Genomic DNA, 24,221 nt, shown 5'->3' with positions numbered 1-24,221 from the left:
TAACCTGAGCAAACGTTTACACTCACACACGAAGAATTTTACTCTTACAGACAGTGAACATTATTTCAGTAATGTAGGAGAGACTATTAATGTATAATCCTGTAAAAAAAAACGGTAAACTACTGGCAGCTGTGGTTGCCAGCATCATATCGTAAAAATACGGTGTGTTACTGTTTTTTAAATGAACAGTTAAATACCGGTTTGGCTGACAAAACGGTATTTAGCTGGTCATTTCAAAACCAGTAACACCGTATTTTTACGATATGATGCTGGCAACCACAGCTGCCAGTAGTTTACCGTTTTTTTTTTTTTTTACAGTGAAAAGTCACTGTCGACCCCCCCCCCCACACACACACACACACACGCACAGAGACACAGACACACACTTCAAAAGAGCCAAAATCTTTAGGAAAACAGCAGGGCCCTGAAAAACTAAATACGCTAAACCTCAAGGATCTGTGCAGCCAGTACCAGTCACATGTAATTTAACAGTAAATTAGTCTCAAATAAAAAAGACGTATTATAAAAAAGTTGTTAAAATAATTAAAGTCTTGATAGACATCAGGTGGGCATGTATAGAAATAGCACATAAAACCTCACCCATATTCAAACAAGGGACCAGTTAGATATTAATTCTGTGACTGAGACCAAAGGAATTTGGAAGAGGTCCCATTTATTTATAATCTCTCTCTCTTTTAAATATTAGACATCATATTTAGGAGATTTATGAGCTGTTGTTCTATTAATAGACGGATTTAAAAGTGCTTGCGTACATTTATTCTGTAAAGTCAACATTAAAGATAGTAACAGCTTGGCAGCGGGAATGTGGAGGTTTGAGCTAAATCTGACTTCAGAGATTTTAGTGGATTTGCTGTTGTTGTTTTTTGTGGAAAGTAATGTGTACTCACTCATGTTTCATGGACAAATATTTCAGGTAAGGGAGAAAACTTTTAGATATGATGCCTCTGTCCCACTTGGCACAGGAGTTTTGTTTTTAATCAGTTCAATTCAGTTACATTTTATTCTTATAAATTCTAATAAATTGGCTGCTAACTTGTTTGCACACGGGAGCTCAGTTTCCGAGTTTTTTTACAAAGTTTTTTTAAAGCCAAATATCTGAGCCGTAAATGCCATTGAGCCCTTTTATAATGCGCTACACCGACAAAATGGCTTTAGATGAGTGATCGTGATTTTAACGGTCAAAGACTGTAAAAATGCTACAGTGAAAAACTGTTAATTGGTTAACAGAAAGTACAGTAAACAACATACATTTAATGTTATTTTACTGTAAAATAACGTTAAATTTACAGTTTTTGGAAGTGAAACAGAACAAGTCATTGTATAGTTTACAGTGAAAAAACTTAAATTGACATTCCTACAATTCCCTGCGTGACACTTCACATCTGATGTATTTTTGTTGAAATAACTATGTTTCGTCATAATTTCTTAGTTTTTTCTAATCAGTTATGACATAAGGGTTTTATGTTACATTTAATGTTGTTAAATTAATGTTTATTGCATTTTTTTAATTTCATGTGTGTTACCATGACTGTGTTTAGTGTTTGTGTGAATGACACTGTGCAGCTTCTATATATTAGTCTTAACTTTATTGTGGAAGAGCTGCTTGTGATGAGCTTCATTTCATCATGTGATTTTCATCACCACTGTAATTGGTGGTTGTCAGTGTATATCTGTGGTACAAAACAGATATTAACACTTCAATAAATCAGTAAATTAATATTATATCAGATAGTTAAGTATGGTTTATTACTGTAAATTTAAGTAAAATCTGTAAAATCTAAAATGTTGCTACCGTTTTTTTTTACGGTAAATTTCTGGCAAACACAGCTGCCAGTTTTTTTACCGTAAATTTAACAGATTTTCTAAGAATTCTTTTTTTGAAGTGTATTCTTTATTCCACTTAATTATGACTCAAGTGTAAGTTCTATAAAGTCACCATATATCAAAATTGACTGTTTTTGTTTTTAAATGAAAATTGTAGTATTTATTATGAATTATTTATCTGTGTGCATCATTTTTTAATTCATGTTTCTCATAATGTTGAATCAGAATAACTTCCCCTCCCTCGTCGTACTTGCTCCGCAGCAAAAGCATAAATAACCAATAATAACAATAATAACCAAAAGCAGCAATAATATCAGCAGCAGTGTTGCAGATCTGATCCGCCAAGACCAAACATATCAACATTGTCATATCCATTATATGCGAGTTCTTTTTTGCATTTATTTAAAAATGAAATGTTGACTTCATTGCACAATGTGTTGACATGAGTGCCAAACGGACACAGATGTGAGCAGGTCTTATTCTAAGTGAACTTCAGTTTCTCTTTAAGATGTTATCAGCTGAGTGTGTGTGGCTCCAGGTGATCCACACAGTGAATCCAGTGAGCTCCAGCTCATATATAATAACAACGCTCAACGTCCCAATAAAAGAGCTCTTGTGCGCACAAACACTGTCTCTGTTCAAGCACGGTTTGTACCCCTGGTCCCCCCTAAATACTTCTACGGCATGTTTTAATAGCAGGAATCCTTAGGGGCCTCAGCTTGTGTTTGGAGATTAATAAAAACATTGACCAAATGTACAAAATAACAGCATGTTCAAATATTAAGTCTGTCTTCCATTTATTGAGCTAGGTTGTAAAAATGACTGTACTTCCTACAGCTATTGAAAATAAATATGTCCGTGATGATAAAAGGTAATATAAATCAGGAGAGTTATGCACAAATGACTCCAAACTAGACATTTGGTTAATGCATTTATTTTATACGCTATTGGTTGAAATGGCAAGACCTCATACACACAGAGAGAAGTCATCTCTCCTGAATATGTTATGTGCAACGTTGTTTTTGTGTGCATTATTTTTGTGCATAATGCAGTACTTTAGAAGGCATCATAGATAATTGTAGCATCAGAAATTAATTTGGGACTTTATATTGTGCCATAGTGTGTGCAGCATTTCTGGGCATGTACAGTAAAAAATACTGTATGTCCGCAGCTCACTAGGTGTGCTTATTTTTTATTTACTATTATTAAGTTTACTGAACATATATAAAAGCAAATACATACACTTTTTTATCGTAAGTGTTGCATGAGTTAAGTTGAACTAAAATTGATTAAATTCAACTTAATGCATTTGTTTAAATGTAGATAAAATCAATTGAATGCAACCACTTTCTATAATTTTTTTTTTTATTTCAATGAATAATTTTTTTCAGTGTAGTTACAATAATATAATTATAAACAGTAGACAAAAAGCCAGTAAAGTAAACAGACAAAAAACATTGAGCCAGGGGTAACATATAATTTAAAATAAATTAAATTAGAGAGAGAGAGAGAGAGAGAGAGAGAGAGAGAGAGAGAGAGATGCATTGAGTCCCTTTTTTTCCATTATAAAAAAGCATAAATATTATACTTTTGTGCACAACGTAAAGGACTTTGAAGTTTTGACATCGCTGGAAGAAGTGATAGTACCCAAATAACATTTCAGGTCTTTGCAAAAAATAATAAAAAAAAGACTATAGCTCAACTTATTTACGACTTCGAAAAACCATCGCAGCGAGGGCGCGTGCACCAGTTGTGCGATCTAGGTAGGGGAGGAAGGAAGCTCACTTGTGTTTGACACACAGCCAGACCCCTCACCGCGCGCATACATCACGCTGCCTCCTCACACACACACTTTACGCTGTGAATCTGATCCTGTAGTTCAGTGGATCATTCATGATTTTCTCCTCGTGCCATCATGACAGAACCGGCTCTGTCAGTGCTCTCCGTGATGAGTTTGCTCAGTCTGGGTCATCTCTCCCCGGACTGGACGAGCCCGAACCAGGTCGAGCAACCGAACCATCCGCGCCCGCACATCATCTTCATCATGACGGACGACCAGGGCTTCAACGACATCGGCTACCACAACAGAGACATACACACTCCGACACTGGACAAGCTGGCAGCGGAGGGAGTGAAGCTGGAGAACTACTACATCCAGCCAATCTGCACACCGTCCCGCAGTCAGTTCATCACGGGCAGGTCGTTCACTCACTCACACACACACTCTCACTCACACTCACTCACTCAACTCACTCACACACACACACACACACACACACACACACACACACACACTCTCACTCACTCACTCACTTATTCACTCACACACTCTCATTCACTCACTCATTCACTCACTTATTTACTCACTCACTCACGCACTCACTCACACACACACACACACACACACACACACACACACACACACACACACACTCTCATTCACTCATTCACTCACTCATTCACTCACTCACTTACAGAGGTGTAAAAAGTACTCAAAAATGTTACTCAAGTGAAAGTACAAGTACTGAGGGAAAATTTTACTCAATTAAAAGTAAAAGTATCTGGCCAGAATCGTACTCGAGTAAAAGTAAAAAAGTACCACATTAAAATTGTACTTGAGTATTAAAGAAGTAAAAGTAACAGCAATAATGTAAACTAGAGATTCTTGTTTAAGCTTTTAATCTCTAAAATCATGAAGTGAATGAACCACATACAAGGTTTTATCCTGCTTTATTAGAACTGTTTGTATTTAATTGTATTTATTTATCAAACTATAAGACTACTATCTAATGCCAGTATGCAACATTTTTTAAACAATCCACTAAACATGCTTTTACCACTAAAAGAAAAGAATTCGCTAAGGTACGGCCACGGGTGCTCTTGATCCTGTGGCTGATTTTGGACTGTGTTCGCAGCTGAATCACGTTCTTCCTCCATTTTCTTCCACTGATTGACCATAGACAGTATAAGAAATGGACACAGCGACCCCATAGATTTCAACAGAGAAAAGTGAAGCAAATTAGAAGCACTCACTTCCTGATGGCTGAGCGTACTGCGCAGACTCAAACTGAGCTTGATGGCGTAGATGTGACGTGAGCAACCTGTCTGACCGTTGTAAGTCTTCTAGTAGCTGTGCCAATAGAAATCTAACTGGCAGAAAACAGAGAGTGTGAGTAGGAGCTGTCCATGAGCTAGGAGCAGGAGCAACTTTATGACTCTCTATGGGCTTCTCCCTTGACTTTATGCCTCCACGTCCCCCCAATTGACTGTGAGCTTCTCCTCCTGTCTATACGGTAATTTCCAGAGAGTCGCGTGGTTATGATGCAATTGTTAGCCTATTTTTACAAAAACTGCTTCTAAGGGGCCATAATGTAAGATACAAGGTAATGGAGCCTTTTATACATTTTCGTGTTTCTTTAGAAATAAATAATGGACAAATGGAGTCTTTAAACGTCTCAGATGTAAAGTTATTCGCTGTCAAAGTGATGCCAAAATGAATGGGAGTCAATGGAATGCTAACAGCAGGTGATGGCTCGTTAGCCAATGGCGGCCCCCGGGGGTGGTACGCTTTTAGGCTGCTGGATTGACCCATAGACAGTATATAAACTGGACACAGCAACCCCATTGGATTCAACGGAGACAAGTAAAGTCAATTAGAAGCACTCACTTCCTGGGGGTCGAGCGTACTGCGCAGACTCAAACTGAGCTTGACGACGTAGATGTGACGTGAGCAACCCGTCTGTCTTCTAGTAGCTGTGCCGAGAGAAATCTGAATCACTCCCTTCCGAAACTCGCAGAGACGGAGAGTGTGAGTAGGATGTGTCCATGAGCTGGAGCAGGAGAAACTTTTGCTAAGTATTCTGATTAATTATTTTGTCATTTTGCCTCCACGTCCCCGATTGCCCGCGAGCTTCTCCTCCTGTCCATACGGTAATCTCTCTACTGTGCGACAGAGAGTCGCGTGGTTATGACGCAATCGTTAGCCTATTTTTACAAAAACTGCTTCTACGGGGCCATAACATAAGATACAAGGTAATGGAGCCTTTTATACATTTTCTTGTTCCTTTAGAAATAAATAGTGGACAAATGGAGTCTTTAAACGCCTCAGATGTAAAGTTATTCGCTGTCAAAGTGACGCCAAAATGAATGGGAGTCAATGGGATGCTAACAGCAGGTGATGGTCCGCTAATCAATGGTGGTGTCCGGGGAGGCTTCAATAAAATATGAAACAGTGCCCCCCTGGATTGACCCCCTGTGATTGACTGTTATAATTTCTCTCATTTCCAGGTCAAGGTGCTGTGCGTTGTGGTAATAGATGCGACATGATGTCACTTCCAAATGACCAATGAACATGTCTGACCAATTTGGTGAAATGTGAAACCGAATCTCATTGGCAGAATAAATGACATTTAAATTAAACAGCATCAGCACAATTCAATTGGTTTGGTAATAGCAAGGGAAAATAGAATGAAGTGATCTCCAAAAAATAAGTACTTTTTGACTATAAATAGAATTGTAAGGAGTAAAAAGTACTTTTTTTTCTTAAAAAATGTAATTAAGTAAAAGTAAAAGTACTGATTTTTAATTGTACTCAAGTAAAGTAAAAATCCCCAAAAATAATACTTAAGTACAGTAATCAAGTAAAATTACTCAAGTATTTTACACCACTGCTCACTTATTCACTCACACACTCTCATTCACTCACTCACTCACTCATTCACTCACTTATTTACTCACACTCACACACACACTCTCGCTCACACTCAATCACTCACTCAACACACACACACACACACACACACACACACACACACACACACACACACACACACACACTCTCTCACTCACTCACTCACTCACTCACTTATTCACTCACACACTCTCATTCACTCACTCATTCACTCACTTATTTACTCACTCACGCACTCACTCACACACACACACACACACACACACACACACACACACTCTCATTCACTCATTCACTCACTCATTCACTCACTTATTCACTCACACACTCTCATTCACTCACTCACTCACTCATTCACTCACTTATTTACTCACACACACACACACACACACACACACACACACACACACACACACACACACACACACACACACTCTCTCATTCACTCACTCATTCACTTATTCACTCACACGCACTCACTTACACACACTCACTCACTCACACTCACTCACTCACTCACTCACTCACTCACGTGTGACCATATTTATACAATAGTCAAGTTTTTTTGCATAGCACTTTTTACATTACGCATTGTTTTAAAGAGTATAACAGAAAATCATGAAGTTGATTATAATGATATAATATTTTACAGTTTTTCTCAATTGCTTAAACACTAAAACCAGGCTTTTGAACTAAAATGCCCAAACCATAATGCCATTTATCATAAAGCACACCCATTTCACATGAGTCAGATATGTTGAACTGTCACAGCAAATCTCTACTCACAAATCCCTTCATTTCTCATTGCCTTGTGGTCATTTAGAAAGAGCTAGTATTCAATATTGTTCACTCAAAGGGAAGGGCAAAGAAGACATGCAGTCTCGGATGAAACTCAACCACTTTAGTTGACCATGTCCTTGTCCGTGGCATGAGGGAGGCTGGGCAACGAGTACAGCCAAACTTGAGTCGCCTCACCGTCGCCTCCATCATCAGAACCTTCAGGGACGTGTGGTGGCAAACAAAAGTCTATCACTGAATAAGAGACAAACATTTCCAATTGTCTTTGGTGAGGTTTACCACAAGCAACATAACTTACCAGTTTGGAAATGTTGTTTTGAATTTATTGTTGTAGTGTGTGTGATTTTGAGGGCTTGTGTGTGATGTCTGAAGGCAAAGTTTGTTTTTTTCCGTGAATGGTTTTGAGTGTAGAGCTTCATTTTGGCCTGAAAATAGGATGTGTGGGGAATTGGGTGAGATGTTATGGATTTGTGTTTACAGTTTTGAGAATATGAGGCATATAGTTTCAAGAAATGTGTTTAAGCATTTGAGAAAAACTGTAATATGTTCATAACAGATTAGAGCTGCGAACAGTTGAGATTTGCTGTATAGTGCATCTGTAAGTATGAATTTGCATGTGAGTTCTGGTCCATTAATTTTCCCTTCCTCTTCCGCTCTAGATACCAGATCCATACGGGTCTCCAGCACTCGATAATCCGCTCCCGCCAGCCCAGCTGTTTGCCCTTTGACCTCCGCACATTACCTCAGCGTTTGCAGGATTCGGGATACTCCACACACATGGTTGGGAAGTGGCACCTGGGTTTCTACAAGCGCGATTGCCTCCCGACCCGTCGCGGATTCCACACGTACTTCGGCTCTCTGACGGGAAGCGTGGACTATTACACCTATAAATCGTGCGACGGGCCGAGAGTTTGCGGATACGACCTTCACGAGGGCGAGAGAGTGGCGTGGGAACAGGGAGGACGCTATTCCACACACTTATACGCGCAACGAGTACGGAAAATCCTCGCCGCTCACGATCCTTCATCCCAACCTCTCTTTATTTTCCTCTCCTTCCAAGCCGTTCACACTCCCTTACAAGCCCCGAGGGAATACGTCTATCCGTATCGACGGATGGGAAACGTGTTTCGCCGGAAATACGCCGGGATGGTTTCCGCCGTTGATGAGGCGGTGCGAAACGTTACGTACGCGCTACGAAAGTACGGCTACTATAAGAACAGCGTAATCATTTTTTCCACGGATAATGGCGGACAGCCTTTGTTTGGAGGGAGCAATTGGCCTTTACGGGGAAGAAAGGGAACGTATTGGGAAGGAGGAGTCCGTGGGATCGGATTCGTACACAGTCCGTTGTTAAAACGCAGGCGAAGAGTTAGCAAAGCTTTGCTTCACATCACCGACTGGTACCCGACGCTAATGGGACTCGCAGGAGGGAACGTTTCCCAAATGGAAGGGCTTGATGGATATGACATGTGGGAAGCCATTAGCGATGGGAAAGAGTCGCCACGATTGGAGATCCTTCACAATATCGATCCGCTTTACAACGCCGCGCGACACGGATCTTTAAAAAACGGTTTTGGGATCTGGAATACCGCCGTACAGGCAGCCGTTCGAGTCGGAGACTGGAAACTTTTGACTGGAAATCCCGGATACGGAGACTGGATTCCTCCTCAGGTGCTCGGAATCTTCCCAGAATCTTGGTGGAATTTGGAACGACACAAGGAGCAAAAGAAATCCCTGTGGTTGTTTAATGTGGCGGACGATCCGTACGAGCGCTACGATCTCGCGGAGAGTCGGCCGGATGTTGTTAAGCAACTTTTGGCTCGGTTGACGTTTTACAACCGGACCGCCGTTCCCGTTCGATACCCTTCGGAAGATCCCAGAGCCGATCCCAGCCTAAACGGAGGAGCTTGGGGTCCTTGGGAAGGAGACGGAGAGAACTGGGAGGCGTTTTATCCTAGAAAGAGAAAAGTCAAGAAGCAAAAGCGGAAGTTTTGCAAAATGAAGTCGTTTTTTAGGAGACTTAACATTAGAAAGATGTCAAACAGGATTTGATCCGACTCATCCTGCATGAACTGACTATAGGGGCTTTCGCACCGGATAGTTCTAGGAACTAGCCACCAGGATGGTTCCCCGAGAACTAATGGTTTCCCTAGGAATGTTTTCCTGCGGTGCAAACGCCCCTAATCACAGATGCTGCTGACCGAGACGTGTTATTATTACACTGAAACTTTTCTTACTTAGTATTTTTGTCATGTTTCCAGTCCAAATATCAAACATTTCTAAAATCAAGATGCATTTAAGATGCATTTAATTTTAAGAATTGTCAGACAATTTTTTTTTAAGTTTAAGAAAATTTAAGTTTTAAGCAAAAACTCGCTTAATTTCCCCCCCCGGAAACAAGACTTAAAGGAACACTCCACCGTTTTTTTAAATAGGGCTTATTCACCTTCTTTCCTTCATTTAGATAGGTGGGCAAATGCATTTTTGTCTCAGTGCATGCATTGTTTTAGTTTGACGGGGTCAGCGCTAGCTTAGCTTAGCATAATGAATGGAATCCTTTGTTGCCAGCTAGCATGTCCTGAGTAAAAGTGATATAAAAAATAAAAAAACACCTAATTACTTCTTGTGGCCTGCGTATTCACAACGAGTACAAATAGTTAACACTAGGTGATTTCCTAGGCAGATATTGACTTATATATTAAGGACTATATTAGGGGGAAGCACAGGTGAAGCACTGCTACTTGGGCGTGATATCTCTGAGCCCAAGTAGCAGTGCTTCGCCTGTGCTTCCCCCTAATATAGTCCCATGTCAATATCTGCCTAGGAAATCGCCTAGTGTTAATCTGCATCGCTATTTGTACTCGTTGTGAATACGCAGGCCACAAGAAGTAATTAGGTGGCTTTTTTTTTTATATATATATTACTTTTACTCAGGACATGCTAGCTGGCAACAAAGGATTACATTCATTATGCTAAGCTAAGATAGCGCCGACCCTGTCAAACTAAAACAATGCATGCACTGAGACAAAAATGCATTTGCCCACCTATCTAAATGTAGGAAAGAAGGTGAATAAGCCCTATTTCAAAAAACGGTGGAGTGTTCCTTTAAAGGCACACTATGTAGAAATTGTGTTTTTGTCAAACAGCGACCCCTACAGTCGTAAATATCCCTAGTGTGCCTTTAATATCTCATCTCATTTTACTACTTTAATGCATCTTGATTTAAGAAATGTTTGATATTTGGACTGGAAACATGATAAAAATACTAAGTAAGAAAGCATTTTTTGCAGTGTTTTAGGGACTTTGATTATTAATCTGCCTGGTATGGTGAAGTTGATTTGAATATGAGTCCCTTGATCACATTCACTGAATCATGTGTTTCTGCTTACTTGATTTTTAACCATCCACATCATTTCTTTGTGCTTTCTGATAATGTGACTTTGAATCCCTGTGCAACGAGTGCTGAAGGAATGCTTGAGTTTTGATCTGGTGTAGGCCTACACCTCTTATTTGTTAAAACAGTGTTAGTAAGTAAGTGAATCTGTTCATTTGTACTATGTGACTGTCTGTGTTTGTTTGCTGCTTGAATCTACAGGGTTTTAAAACACAATGTTTTGTATTATTATTATTATTATATATGATAATAGTTCCAATAAAATAATCTGTTTTTCACAAGTTTCCAGTGGACTGATTGCCCTCTAGTGGACACCTGAGATTTCTTAATTGAGATCAGAGGACAAATGAAAGTGCCTGTACATTTGTTAGACTCACTAATAGCTGATTTCTTGATTTTGTTCAAAACATACGCAAGGCACATCACCTGTTTGCCTGCAGGAACACCTTCTGGGACTGTGCTATACAGTAACTACACATACAGTATAAAGGTCTGCTTGTTATGTGTGTGTGTCTTTCAGAGAAACGGGGCGCTAGAAACCTCTGACTCTTAACCACGTGACTTCATTTTATTGAGATGCATACGGTACTGGCTCATCTCATGACAATAGAAATTGAAATTCTGGGGGGGGGGGGTATCTATTTAAATGTTTTAAGTATACTAAGAATTCGCTTTTTATTTATTTAAATGTTTTAAGTATTCTTCGGTTTCTTTAAAAAATGTTTGATGTATTCTAAGAATTAATTGTATTTATTTAAAGGTTTTAAGTATCCTAATAATTAGTTTTATGCATTTGTTTAGTATTTTAAGAATCAGTTTTATTTATTTAAAAGTTTTAAGTATTCTAAAAATGTGTTTTATGCATTTATTTAAATATTTGAAGTATTCTAAGAATTAGATTTATTTATTTATCTATTTAATTAAATGTTTTAAGTATTCTAAAAAAAAAGTTTTTTATTTAAATGTTTAAAGTATTTTAAGGATTAGATTTATTTATTTATTTATCTATTTAATTAATTTTTAAGTATTTTAAAAATTAGTTTTATTTATTTAAATATTTGAAGTATTCTAAGAATTACATTTATTTATTGATTTAAATATTCTAAGAATTACATTTATTTATTTATTAAATTAAATGTTTGAAGTATTCTAATAATGTTTTATTTATTTAAATGTTTGAAGTATTCTAATAATGTTTTATTTATTTAAATGTTTGAAGTATTCTAAGAATTACATTTATTTATTGATTCAAATATTTTAAATATTCTAAGAATTAGGCTACATTTATTTATTTATCTATTTAAGTGTTTTAAGTATTTTAATAATGTTTTATTTATTTAAATGTTTGAAGTATTCTAAGAATTACATTTATTTATTGATTCAAATATTTTAAATATTCTAAGAATTAGGCTACATTTATTTATTTATCTATTTAAGTGTTTTAAGTATTTTAATAATGTTTTATTTATTTGAATGTTTGAAGTATTCTAAGAATTACATTTATTTATTTATTTAAATATTTTAAGTATTCTAAGAATTACATTTATTTATTTATTTATTAAATTAAATGTTTTAAGTATTCTAATAATGTTTTATTTATTTGAATGTTTGAAGTATTCTAAGAATTACATTTATTTATTTAAATGTTTAAAGTATTCTAAGGATTAGATTTATTTATTTATTTATCTAATTAATTAATTTTTAAGTATTTTAAAAATTAGTTTTATTTATTTAAATATTTGAAGTATTCTAAGAATTACATTTATTTATTGATTTAAATATTTTAAATATTCTGAGAATTACATTTATTTATTTATTAAATTAAATGTTTGAAGTATTCTAATAATGTTTTATTTATTTGAATGTTTGAAGTATTCTAATAATGTTTTATTTATTTGAATGTTTGAAGTATTCTAATAATGTTTTATTTATTTGAATGTTTGAAGTATTCTAATAATGTTTTATTTATTAAATTAAATGTTTGAAGTATTTTAATAATGTTTTATTTATTTGAATGTTTGAAGTATTCTAAGAATTACATTTATTTATTTAAATGTTTAAATGTAAAAACCGAGCTTTTTTTTTAGAAAGACTGATCGAAAACGGCGAAATAGTGACACTTAGTGTTAAAATATGGCACGACAGGCTGTAGCGCATACATTAATGTCCCTAAAGGCAATTCTAAAAAACTCAGAACACATACTTAATTTTGATTTTACAGGGACTTTACATAGGAGATTTTTACAAAAACATAATGGTGATACCCCTACCTTCATCTACACAATTAAAGCGATTAATTCATCTAAATTTCCTCAAATAGTACATTTTTATGTCATAATTTCCTGTGTGACAGGACTGACTTTATGGATTTCGTTGATGCAGAAAAAGTTATGTTTTGTGTTCTTAATTTAAGTTTTGATAAGAATTCATATTTTTAATTATTATTATACTTTTAAAGTTAATGTAATATTAGACATATATTGTAAAGTTCAGCCAAGGACATATAATAAGGACCTAATTCATTAGAATAAGAAATGATTGAGCTGAAGTTGATGAGTTAATAAGTAAAAAATATTTCATATTTATGATAAATACAGTCAGTTAAATGGATAGCATATTTGTACATGCGTATATTTTAATATCATGTGTATGTACTGAGTTTTATACTGTAGATGATATGGATTTATTGATTATTATAGCAGCTAAACCGAGCTTTTTTTAGAAAGACTGATCAAAAACGGAGAAATAGCGACACTTAGTGTTAAAATATGATATGACAGGCTGTAGCGCATACATTAAGGGGTGGTTTCCCGGACCAAGATTAATAAGCCTAGTCCTAGACTAAAATTGCCATTTAAATCAGATTAACAGAAATGTGCTTTCTCTGTCATGGTTTTAAAAAGTCTAAGACTTTTGATGAAATAAGACCAACATTTTGATGAAATAAGTTTTCGAGATCGTTTCCGCATGCATAAAGTAAATGCAGTGGAGATAATGTCACTCTTAAAACCCAGGCTTTCATCTGTGACCCAAAGAGGACAGCCTATTCCAGTTTGTCTCCAGGTGCTCATAACTTTAAGGTTCTTGGCATGTGGCACCTTTCATCGAGAAACTGGGGATTTATGTGGTGTCAGTGAACCAACAGTATGTAAAGTCATTCACAGAGTGTGTGCAGGGCCATTTGTGCATTAAAAGCACATTACATAAACTTCCCTGATGCTAGAACCCAGGCTTACTACAAGGTACTATTCTATGAATATGGAAATTTCCCAGGAGTCATAGGTTGCATAGACGGAACCCATATTCCCATTAAGCGTCCCTCTACTCCAGATGCTGAGGAATACAGGAACCGAAAGAACTGGTTTTCCGTAAATGTCCACGGTGTATGCACTCCCCAGTTAGAGTTTTCAAACATTGTTGCACGGTGAAAAGGTGCAACTCATGATTCCCGAATTTTCCTCAACTCATCTCTGTATACTCAATTTGAAAGAAGAGATCATAATGGAATTTTGCTTGGTGACAGTGGGTATGCTCCGAAGGATTTCTTGTTTACGCCATACTTGCACCCAACAACAGCTCAACAACAGCGCTACAACCAGGCTCATATGCGCACAAGGGGTTTAGTCGAGCGCATGTTTGGAAGAGTCGTTTTCAGTGCCTTAGGATTAGGAAAACACTCAGATTCAAACCAAGCATCATTGCAACAGCTGTTCTTCACAACTATACCTAAAAAAGCAGGGATGCCCAGATCCCCCAATAGAAGAGGATGACAATCCAGATGTGCCACCATTTACAACAAACCACAGAGAAGGACTTGCATACAGGGATGCTTTTGCATTGTGCCACTTCAAATAGATCTTTTTACATTATTTAACTTTCAACCCTCTGTTCAGATCTGATGTGTAATAATAAATAATAAAATTTAATAATAAAATAATAAATAAATAAAACCAAATATTAATAATACCAATAATAATAATAAATAATTATTAATATTATTAATTATTACTTGTAATTAATTTAATTTAATATTAATTATTAATAATTAATACTTAAATGAGTAATAATAAAACCAAATATTTGTTATAAGTGTACAACTTTTTGGTCTGGTATGTTACTGAAACCACCACAACATCCATCTTTTCTTAATAAAACAATATTTATTTCACAGATTCATGTACTGATGTGACATTTGAGCCTGTTGCAGCTCTCTCTCTCTCCTTCATCTTTATCTCCAGTTCTACTTGTAGTATCTTCATCATCTTCATGTCATGCTCCTCCTTAAGATACTTCAATTTATGTTCATGAAAATCATTAGCCAACTTTTCATGAACAGTGAGTCTTTTCTTCTGGTTACCAGTACTGGCAGACATCGCCACCCTTGCTTCTGAGGATGTGGAGGGTAAGCTGCTTTCCAATTCTTCAGTTCTGTTTTGACCTTCTCCTTGAAACATGAACAGTTCATATATGGTCAAAAAAATACAGATTAACCCTCTGATGGTCTTTATTTATGTCTACACTTGAGTTTTTTGGGGTCTCTATACCCCAGACAATAACATTTAATTTTGTAACAAGATAATAGTTTTTTTTTTTTTTTTTTTTACAAATGTAATTTTATTCTGTTTGTTAATGTTTTTACTCAACATTTGTGCAGTTTTTGGAGAATTTATGATATTTTTTAAATTTCTATAAATAAATAAATAAATAAATAAATAAATATTTAAATAGCCTTTTTACAAAAAAACAGCATTTGATGTAAAATTCACTTTATAAAAGACCCAGATTTCTAACTTTCATTCATGGGGAAAACATGGATCATTTTAAATGGTTTAATGTAACATTTATGCCCATTTTTTGGAAAATGCAGTTTTAAAATAAAAAATAATAATTTTAACCACTAGATGGCTATAGAGCTCCAGTATATGCTATTTGCTATTAGACTACCTGAAAGATATCTTTTCACAAGTTGGATTCAGTTGGATTCATATCTAAATATTATAAAATCACAATTATAACAAAAATAAAATATTTTTGTCAAAGTTTAGCATTTTTTGTACCAAAAAACCCCCCAGTTTTTCAATAATGTTACATTATGATTAGAACCAAACCTGAACAAAATGTCACAAAGAGAAATGTTGGAGTCTTAAGATTTTATCATTTATTTCAATCATTTATTTTTAATCTAATTCTAGATTCTAGACACACACAATTGTGTGTGTGTGTGTGTGTGTGTGTGTGTGTGTGTGTGTGTGTGTGTGTGTGTGTGTGTGTGTGTGTGTGTGTGTGTGTGTGTCTAAGAGATAAAGAGAGAGAGAGAGTGTGTGAGTACACATTGTCGATGTGCCAGTGTCACCACACCACTTTATATTTGTAGTGGTTCTGCATTTTGGATGATTTCATTTGACAAATTATAGCCTTACAAATGTGTGTGTGTGTGTGTGTGTGTGTGTGTGTGTGTGTGTGTGTGTGTGTGTGTGTGTGTGTGCACATTTTCAATGTGTCAGTGTCACCAATTTATTTTTGTGGTGGTACTGCATTTTGGATGATTTTATTTTACAAATGATAAGAGAACAGTTTTTATAGTCTCAAAAATTTATTCCTCTATATGTGTGTGTGTGTGTGTGTGTGTGTGTGTGTACGTACGCACGCGTGTTGTGAGCAATATAATTTAGCATTGTGGATGTTTTTTGCATTGGTGGAAGTGTGCCACTTTATTTGTGCCATTTCTGTCGATGTGTTCTGCGTTGTTTCTGATTTTGATGATGAATTTTGTCTATTTTGACCTCGAGTGTCACAATTTTTGTCACGCTAACATAAAAACAGATATCATTCCATTTTTTGTTTTGTTTTTGTAGATCTAGAAAGTGTTGAGAGCCGTAGAAGGTTTCATACCATTTGGACAAAGGGAACTTTTTTTTTTAATTTGAGTAAAAGTCATTTGTGGTCCCAAAAGACCCCATAAACCATCAGAGGGTTAAAATGGGAAAATGTTTCACATCACATGACAGAAGCAAATAGAAGTTTGAGAGGAGAGAAACAAAAGCCAAAATCAAATTCAAATACTTAATATAGGTGCATGTGATCCATCATCTGAACTGTGGTCATCATCTGGTATGTTCTCCAAAGGCTGCTGATTCTCCAGTATTCCTGTCAGTAACTCATCCAACACATCACAGTCTTTATTTGCAGGTCCTCCACCAGTCTTAAACCTTTCTCTTCAAGCTTCAGCAACAGGTTTTTTTTAGGTTTATTTTGATATTCTTCTACAACACCTGTATTAAATAACTATTATAAATACAACAGTGATTTTAAAAAGCCATAATAAAACTAATGATTATTACCTGAAGTTGTTGTATTGTTCTTGTAGATGTGTGTTCATTTGCATTAAATTCATTACAAATAGATCCAGGCATTCCTCTGATGTGTGCAGTTTATCTTCGATAACAGGATGTCTCGAAACTATTTGCTTTAAAAGACTTTTCTCATGTTTCTCTTTTCAACTTCCATTGCCATTTGCTTCTCAGTTGCATACAATTTTAACCTTTTCTTGGTTCATTCCATGTTTTATAGGCAACCTCAATCCAGCTAATCCTGATTTGCACAGGTGGTATTAAATTAATCGAGTGTATTTTAGTTCAGGACTCCATAGTCCAGGTGTTAGTAATCTGTACTTAATCTGTGTTTCAGAAAGCCATTTTTAAGACATGATTACTATTCTAGATTAAGGCCTACTCCTGGCTTAATTTAATCTTGGTCCGGGAAACCGCCCGTAAGAGGCCTATAAAGCAGAAGAGTTGATGTGTTTGAGCTGTTCTTGTCTGATCTTGTCCAAAAAGTTCACAGTTCATGACAGTCATTTTCTTCTAGGCCAAATAATCACTTTCTGTGTCTTAAACCAGGGGTTTACAAACTGGTGTCTGCAGGGGCTCTGGGTCTGTAAGAAGGTGCTAGTAGACATTTTATATTTCAGAGAGAAATAATGTTAAAAATGTTAATAAAAATAAATAAATAAAAGTAAAAAGTAAAGAAAAAAAAAAACATTGCTGGGATTTGATGCCTTTTATATCCCCAGTAGAGATCATGATCTTACTGCCTTTAAATGTTGAACAATAACACCATTATATTATAAGCATATTGAACGTCATGCAGAAATAAATATCCACAGTGAGTCTCAGTGAGTTTTGCTGGATGGTCAAGCGAAAATTATTTATTTTTTTTATTATCTTTTTGTCTGTGAAAAACCCTACTGGATAAACAGGTTTTCTCAAACGTGCTTCAGAGACTTTGTTTTCTAAATGTCTTAGAAATCTTTCCAGCCCTGAATGCATTACATTACAGGTTTATTATTATTTTAATGATTTACCTCTGATTAGTCTCTTTCTGTAGTCTTTACTGTAGTGCTTGAACAATAGTCTGATCAGAAACCTCTTCGATTTAATCAGAAATATCTTAATTTGTGTCCTGAAGATCAACGGGAATCTTACGGGTTTGGGACGACATGATGGAGAGTAATTACTGACAAACATCATCTGTGTTTGATTAGACTGTAAGTTATACTCAGACCTCTTATTTTACTGTAAAAGATGATCTTGTGTCTGTAAGGAGAGGTCAGAGGTCACGAGTGTAACGGCACTGAATGAGCCGTGGAGAAAATGAGTTCAGAAAGTGTTTACAAAGACTGTCTGATCGCTTTATGCATTTTATTTAAAACAGTGTGTTTGTATCTGGACTTTTCTCGCAGAATTAATTCAGTTTTACAGTAAATGTTTCAAAGAAATGAAGAACTTGATTTAGACAAAGAATCTGAAACAGGCAATAGAAAATGACAAATAATGCACATAATTACAGAAACAGCAGGTGTAAATGATACACACATGTGCTTGTGCATCAAGATAAAGAACGTTACATGAGGAGGATCATATTTAACACGGAGAAACACAAAACTGTCACAACCAGATGAAAATGCAGGATTTCACTGATAACTGACATAAACAGAGTTTTATATTCAGAACAAAAAACTATACAACTATATGAAAATATAATAGCATTTACAAACTTACACTTATTCCCGTTCTATTTACAAAGCCTAATAAACGGACACAGTTTATCCGAGGAAGATTTAAGGTCTGGAAACATTAGTTCATCATCTTCTGTTATGAATAAAGTTGCTGTCAGGATCTTCAGAGTCCAGAAGAAACTTTAATGAGCTTTAAAATAAAAGACACATGTGGTTTCATCATCATCATCATCATCATCATCAATATTCACTGAAATATAAATCAAACATTGATCAGCTGATCATCAGTGTATCTCAGAGATGATGCTCAAACATGATCTTACATTAGTTCAGGCGTCCTCTCATCATTTACTCAGATATCATGATCTCAGCTCATGCTTGATCTTCTCTGATGATTCAGATCGACTCTTTACAGGTGTGTGTGGATCCACAGAAACTGTGAATGAAGAAACATAATATTATCTTCAGTTTAAAGAGAGACAGAACAACCACATACAACACTAAAACTCCACAAGATAATAATAATAATGATGATAAAGCTGATAATCTGTTGCTAGATAACAGGCAAATGAAGTTGTACTTCTAATGAAACGAGACACTGTTTTCATCTTTAAAGGTCCCGTTCTATGCCCCTTTTCACAAGATGTAAAATAAGTCTCTGATGTCCCCAGAGTGTGTATGTGAAGTTTCAGCTCAAAATACCCAACAGATCATTTTTTACAGCATGTTTAAATTGACATTTTTTGGGGCTCAGAAAAACGAGCTGTTTCAGTGTGTCCCCTTTAAAGGAGCACTTCACCCATGGGAACATTGATCTTTATTGAAAGTGGGTCATATATGTAGTCGAAATGTAAAATTAATTTTGAATTTGGTGCCTTCTTGGCCGAGGAAAGAAAGAAAGTAACTTCAGGACGCATTTGTATGAAAGACACCAACTCCCACAATGCACCACATTGCACAGCTGCGCAAGCCACTCCCACTAATCCAGAAAGCGCATATCTGCCTAAGAGAAATAACTCTTCCGTCTACAAGGCTAGCTACCACCAGAGCTTGAAATTAATTTCACACAAAATGTCTAGTTAGTTGGCGAACTCATTAGTGAATTACTCTTCATTTGTATTTCTTTCGAAGTGGTGAATTATTGCATTGTAACGTTACCTGGATGTTCAGTCAGATGCGGTGCGAAACTAGGATAGTTCACAACACAAACGTCCGTGTCCTCGTCTGATTCACAACACAAACGTCCGTGTCCTCGTCTGATTCACAACACAAACGTCCGTGTCCTCGTCTGATTCACAACACAAACGTCCGTGTCCTCGTCTGATTCACAACACAAACGTCCGTGTCCTCGTCTGATTCACAACACAAACGTCCGTGTCCTCGTCTGATTCAGAAATTTCATCCAGGAGAAGTTGTCATTGTTGAAATTCTTTGCCACAGTCGGACTCTATCTCTGTGTTCGTAGCGGTTCGTAGTTGCATAGTGAGATCACCGGCGCCACCAGTCCGCCCTAACCCGAGCCAGTCCGGGCTCCTCGTCCGCGGCAGGCAGGTCTTCTGCCTCGGCTGCTCTTCGCTATAATGCGGCTTGTAAAGGTAGCCACAAACACCTGATTCAAGCATCAGACTTCCGAAATCCTCTTCCTCTATATCATATTGAGTGCTCTCCTCCGCTATTGTCATAACTTTACATCTGTCTCCACAGCGCCTGTTAGCTTAGCTTCCAAACAAGATGGAGGATATTGCTTTTAGTTTCAGAAAGTCAAGTCCCACCCACTGATCTGTAATAGGCCTGTAGCGTGAGCGGTTCCCGCCACCTGGGAAAGATGAGGAACGAGTGTCTGTAGTCTCTACACTTTTCAATGAAATGTGACTTCCTGCTTATTATGACGCAAAATGATGATTTTTACGTCATAATAAGCAGGAAGTAAAACACTTAAATCCTTATTTCTCCCATCTCAGGGAAAAATGGATGAAAAATCCACATTTATTATAATATATGACTGGGTTTCTAACAATACAAAGCTTAATGCAAATGGGTGAAGTGTCCCTTTAAATGCAAATGAGCTGCTGCTGGACGACACAGGGGGCGGAGCTTCATGAGCTCGCGCTCAGTCTGTCAGGACAAATTCATCTCATGGAATGATGATAATATCAGAAACTCTCTGTAACGGCGTTCATTTCGAGTCGGACAATAATGCCTACAGAGTCAGAGTGCTGTATAGAGATGAAACAGGTATGGTTTAGTAGTTTAATTACGGTTATTATAACGTATTTGTCATCTGCTTGTATGTATCCATTATTTATTAACAGCCTACAAGTCTGCTGTTTCGGACCAGGTCCGAATGATGATCAAACATGTACTGATGAGTTTAATAAAGTTTATTGTACATCACACAAAAGATGAAGCGTCAGTTTTACTTCAGAAAATCACCGTAAGAGCTGAGTAAACACAGTAGCCTAAGTTATAAGAAGTGCGCAAGTAGCCAGTAGAGTTGAGGGAGCATTCCTGTGGGCGGAGGTTAGTCTAAACACGGTTCTGGTGATGTCACTAATGAAGGAAGTAGAGGGGTGTAGTCCAATCGAGCCGTTTTATGTAGTCAACTTCTGTTAAATAAAATATCTCGCTTGGCATTGAACTTTGAGCTTTATAATTTTACAGATATTATTTATACTCTAACAACAACATTACACACTAACTAAAGTTTGAAACATGGGATCACGTAGAACGGGACCTTTAATACTGTAAAGCTGCTAAAAAAACATGACATGTTCACATGCTTTTCTTGTTTGTTTTTGTGTTTTTTATAAGCTTGCTGTTCTCTCAATTTTGTTGCGTTTATGTAGTTATTGAGAGGAAAGCACAGCACATATTCACATATTCATCTAATCATCACTCTCAGGACAAAACAATCAGGGACAGTGTTGCCAGATTGGGACGGTGATTTCCAGCCCAAAAGCTCACCAAAACCCGCCCACAACAAGAAAAAACCGCCCAAAATTTTACTGCCAAAATAATATGATATAATTTCATTACCATGTCATTCAAGGTTGATAAGCACAATTTGTATCTCCTTAAAAAAAAAACAATGATAAAAAAAAATAAAAATAAAAATTTCCAGGAAAACAGATCAAAACAGGGCAATAATTAAGGAGAATTAGCCAATATGACTAAAATGTCCAGATGGACACTGTCAAAAAATGAACCGATGACTTTAACCCTCGGAAGTACACATTGCAGACGCATAATTTAGCAGTAAAAACGGATTCATCGATTCAAACCTTTTTCAGCAGCTGTCAGGGTCGAGTATAGTGCAGTCTGGACGGTGTAAAAGTTGCCGATGTCTGGTAAGGTAGTGTGCACATGACCATGGACAGGAGTCGTCCCATATTTGATTTCATTTCAAGTCATTCAACTGTGCTCTCTCCTCTCAGAGTTATAGTCACCATCGATATCTCCCACATGTAGGCTACGTTTTTAGAGTTGCTCACTATCTCACTCTTTACTGTGCAGATACAACTTACTGTTTAGTAGGCTATATCACTTTGGCATTAGCGATCACTGAATATACGAAATATACAGCTACAACTTATCGCGCTCATTCGCATCAGAGCCGTTGAAAAACAGAGTTACGACACTCCCATAGACTGCCATGGAAACTTTGGAATGCGGAAGTAACGCGTGTCGTGGAGCAGCCGATAGTTCCAAACACTGATAGTTCCAGCACTGAACCCCATTCATTTTCAGTGTTTCCGAAGTACGCTCGCTGGTAAGTTGATGAATTTACTGTATTTTTGACATTTGGTCGCATTAGTTGTCCTCTCAGGAATCTAGTAAGTAGTTGTAATTTATGTAGGCAACTTTAGTTAATGTTTATTGGAAGAGAATAGTTACTTGCAGCAAGCTTACGTGACCAACACTTCACTAACGTTAGCTACCAGTCAGAAATGTGTAAATTCAATACTGAGGTCATAGTTAAATGTAATGTTGCACTACATTGTATTCAGAGTTTTTATTTTTTTGTCAACCCTATTTATTTACATACATGACGTGGTCAGAATATTAGAAATTCATCTGGATATAAAGCAAATAAGTACAGCAGCACTCCCACAAATAAGACCTCAAAACGTGTTAAAACGTGTAAATTAATGTACACCTCTATGACAGTATAAAAAAATCCCGAACATTATAGAAAAGCAGAATTTATGGCTGAGTTTTGTATACGGTATCATAATGCAATAAAAATATAATTTGTTGGATGAGCAAAATAATCATCCAGCTTCTTCCATTATTTTGTTGTGTAAGAATAACCATATATATATATATATATATATATATATATACATACACACACACACACATACATATATATATATATATATATATATATATATACATATATATATGTGTGTGTGTGTGTGTATATATATATATATATATATATATATATATATATATGTATGTATATATATATGTATGTGTGTGTGTGTGTGTGTGTCATATTCTCATTTAATTTCAAATTATGGAGTACAGAGTCATAAGAGTAATAGAGTCATAATTATAGAAACTGTCAAATGACAATGACAAATGTCCAAATAGATATGGACCTAACTGTAGGTGTGTACTCTCACTTCTGTAATCTCAGCCTCATGAAAATGTTTAGGAAACATAGGCTTTCAATGTGTATGGGCCTATGAAACGCTCTGCTTCTGACAGGGGAATGCACTCACCCAAAAATCCAAGTAACTATAGCATTACTTATAGTGTGGAGTTTGAATGCTTGTTATCAATGTATGGCTAAGCATTTGACTGATTCTCGATTCACCACCAGGTCTCCAGATCATCCTACAGCGTCGGTGGCAGAATGTATTGGCTACTGTGAACACTTGTATTCCTCTTCTGGCCTGCTTTCTGCCATCTTTCTCTCCCCGTAGGAAGTCGAATGAGTTTCTTTGAGGACAGAACATTCAAGGAAAACTTAACTACCCTCTCCCTAGATATAATAATTAAATGTGCTGTTGAATGCAATTGGTTGCCTTGTATATTTTTTACTGTTAACCCAACTTCTTTCTTGATTTAATCTGAGCGGCTTTAACTGATATTCATTTGTTGTGCAGGTTTATGTGAATGTATTTTAACAGAACATAACATTAGGATATTTGAAAATTATGAACATAGAAGCACGAGAAAAATATATACAGTAAATACTGTAAATGTATTATACCTTATTGGGAGCAGTCCCCCTTCCCTCCAAAATTAAACACAAAATTTTATAAAATTCAAAGGGCTTTATTGACATAAAAGTTTCAAGAACAATGTATGTGTGTGTGTGTGTGTGTGTGTGTGTGTGTGTGTGTGTACACTAACAGTCAAAAGTTTTGGATCGGTAAGTTTTTTTTTTTAATGTTTTTAAAATAACTCTTCTGCTCACCAAAGTTGCATTTATTTGATTTCACTATTACTGTTTTTGTATTTTT

At 36.3% G+C, this 24,221-nt stretch overlaps 2 protein-coding genes, 1 long non-coding RNA gene and 1 pseudogene across 4 annotated transcripts in view; 2 read left to right on the top strand and 2 right to left on the bottom strand.

The window, feature by feature from the left end:
* Positions 1-24,221, bottom strand: part of arl3l2 (ADP ribosylation factor like GTPase 3, like 2) — a 298,428-nt gene that overhangs the window by 145,014 nt on the left and 129,193 nt on the right. The gene's annotated exons all lie outside the window — the stretch shown is intronic.
* On the top strand, positions 3,519-9,539 carry arsia (arylsulfatase family, member Ia). Its single transcript, XM_084429561.1, has 2 exons — positions 3,519-4,044; positions 7,993-9,539. Exons 1-2 carry the CDS (start codon positions 3,761-3,763, stop codon positions 9,383-9,385), a joined length of 1,677 nt encoding a protein of 558 aa, XP_084285687.1. The 5' UTR covers positions 3,519-3,760; the 3' UTR covers positions 9,386-9,539.
* LOC311304140 (putative nuclease HARBI1) lies at positions 13,501-14,582 on the top strand (annotated as a pseudogene). The gene is made up of 2 exons: positions 13,501-13,510; positions 13,654-14,582. The product of its transcript is annotated as a putative nuclease HARBI1 (transcript).
* Positions 18,412-22,369, bottom strand: LOC311304132. Its single transcript, XR_014629887.1, has 3 exons — positions 22,026-22,369; positions 19,068-19,180; positions 18,412-18,934 (listed from the first exon to the last, which is right to left on the bottom strand). It is a non-coding gene; the product is annotated as an uncharacterized lncRNA (long non-coding RNA).

Source organism: Rutilus rutilus (genome assembly GCF_951802725.1).
Source record: "Rutilus rutilus genome assembly, chromosome: 14".
In the NCBI taxonomy this organism is placed as follows: domain Eukaryota; kingdom Metazoa; phylum Chordata; class Actinopteri; order Cypriniformes; family Leuciscidae; genus Rutilus; species Rutilus rutilus.
Note: the sequence above shows the minus strand (reverse complement) of the source record. Positions and strands in the feature narration are given on the sequence as shown.

Bases quoted from the DNA above. Each gene is read 5' to 3' on its own strand.
- arsia (XM_084429561.1), top strand. From the start codon at position 3,761: ATGACAGAACCGGCTCTGTCAGTGCTCTCCGTGATGAGTTTGCTCAGT. The intron at 4,045-7,992 runs GTCGTTCACTCA...CTTCCGCTCTAG, and splicing joins AGTCAGTTCATCACGGGCAG to ATACCAGATCCATACGGGTC.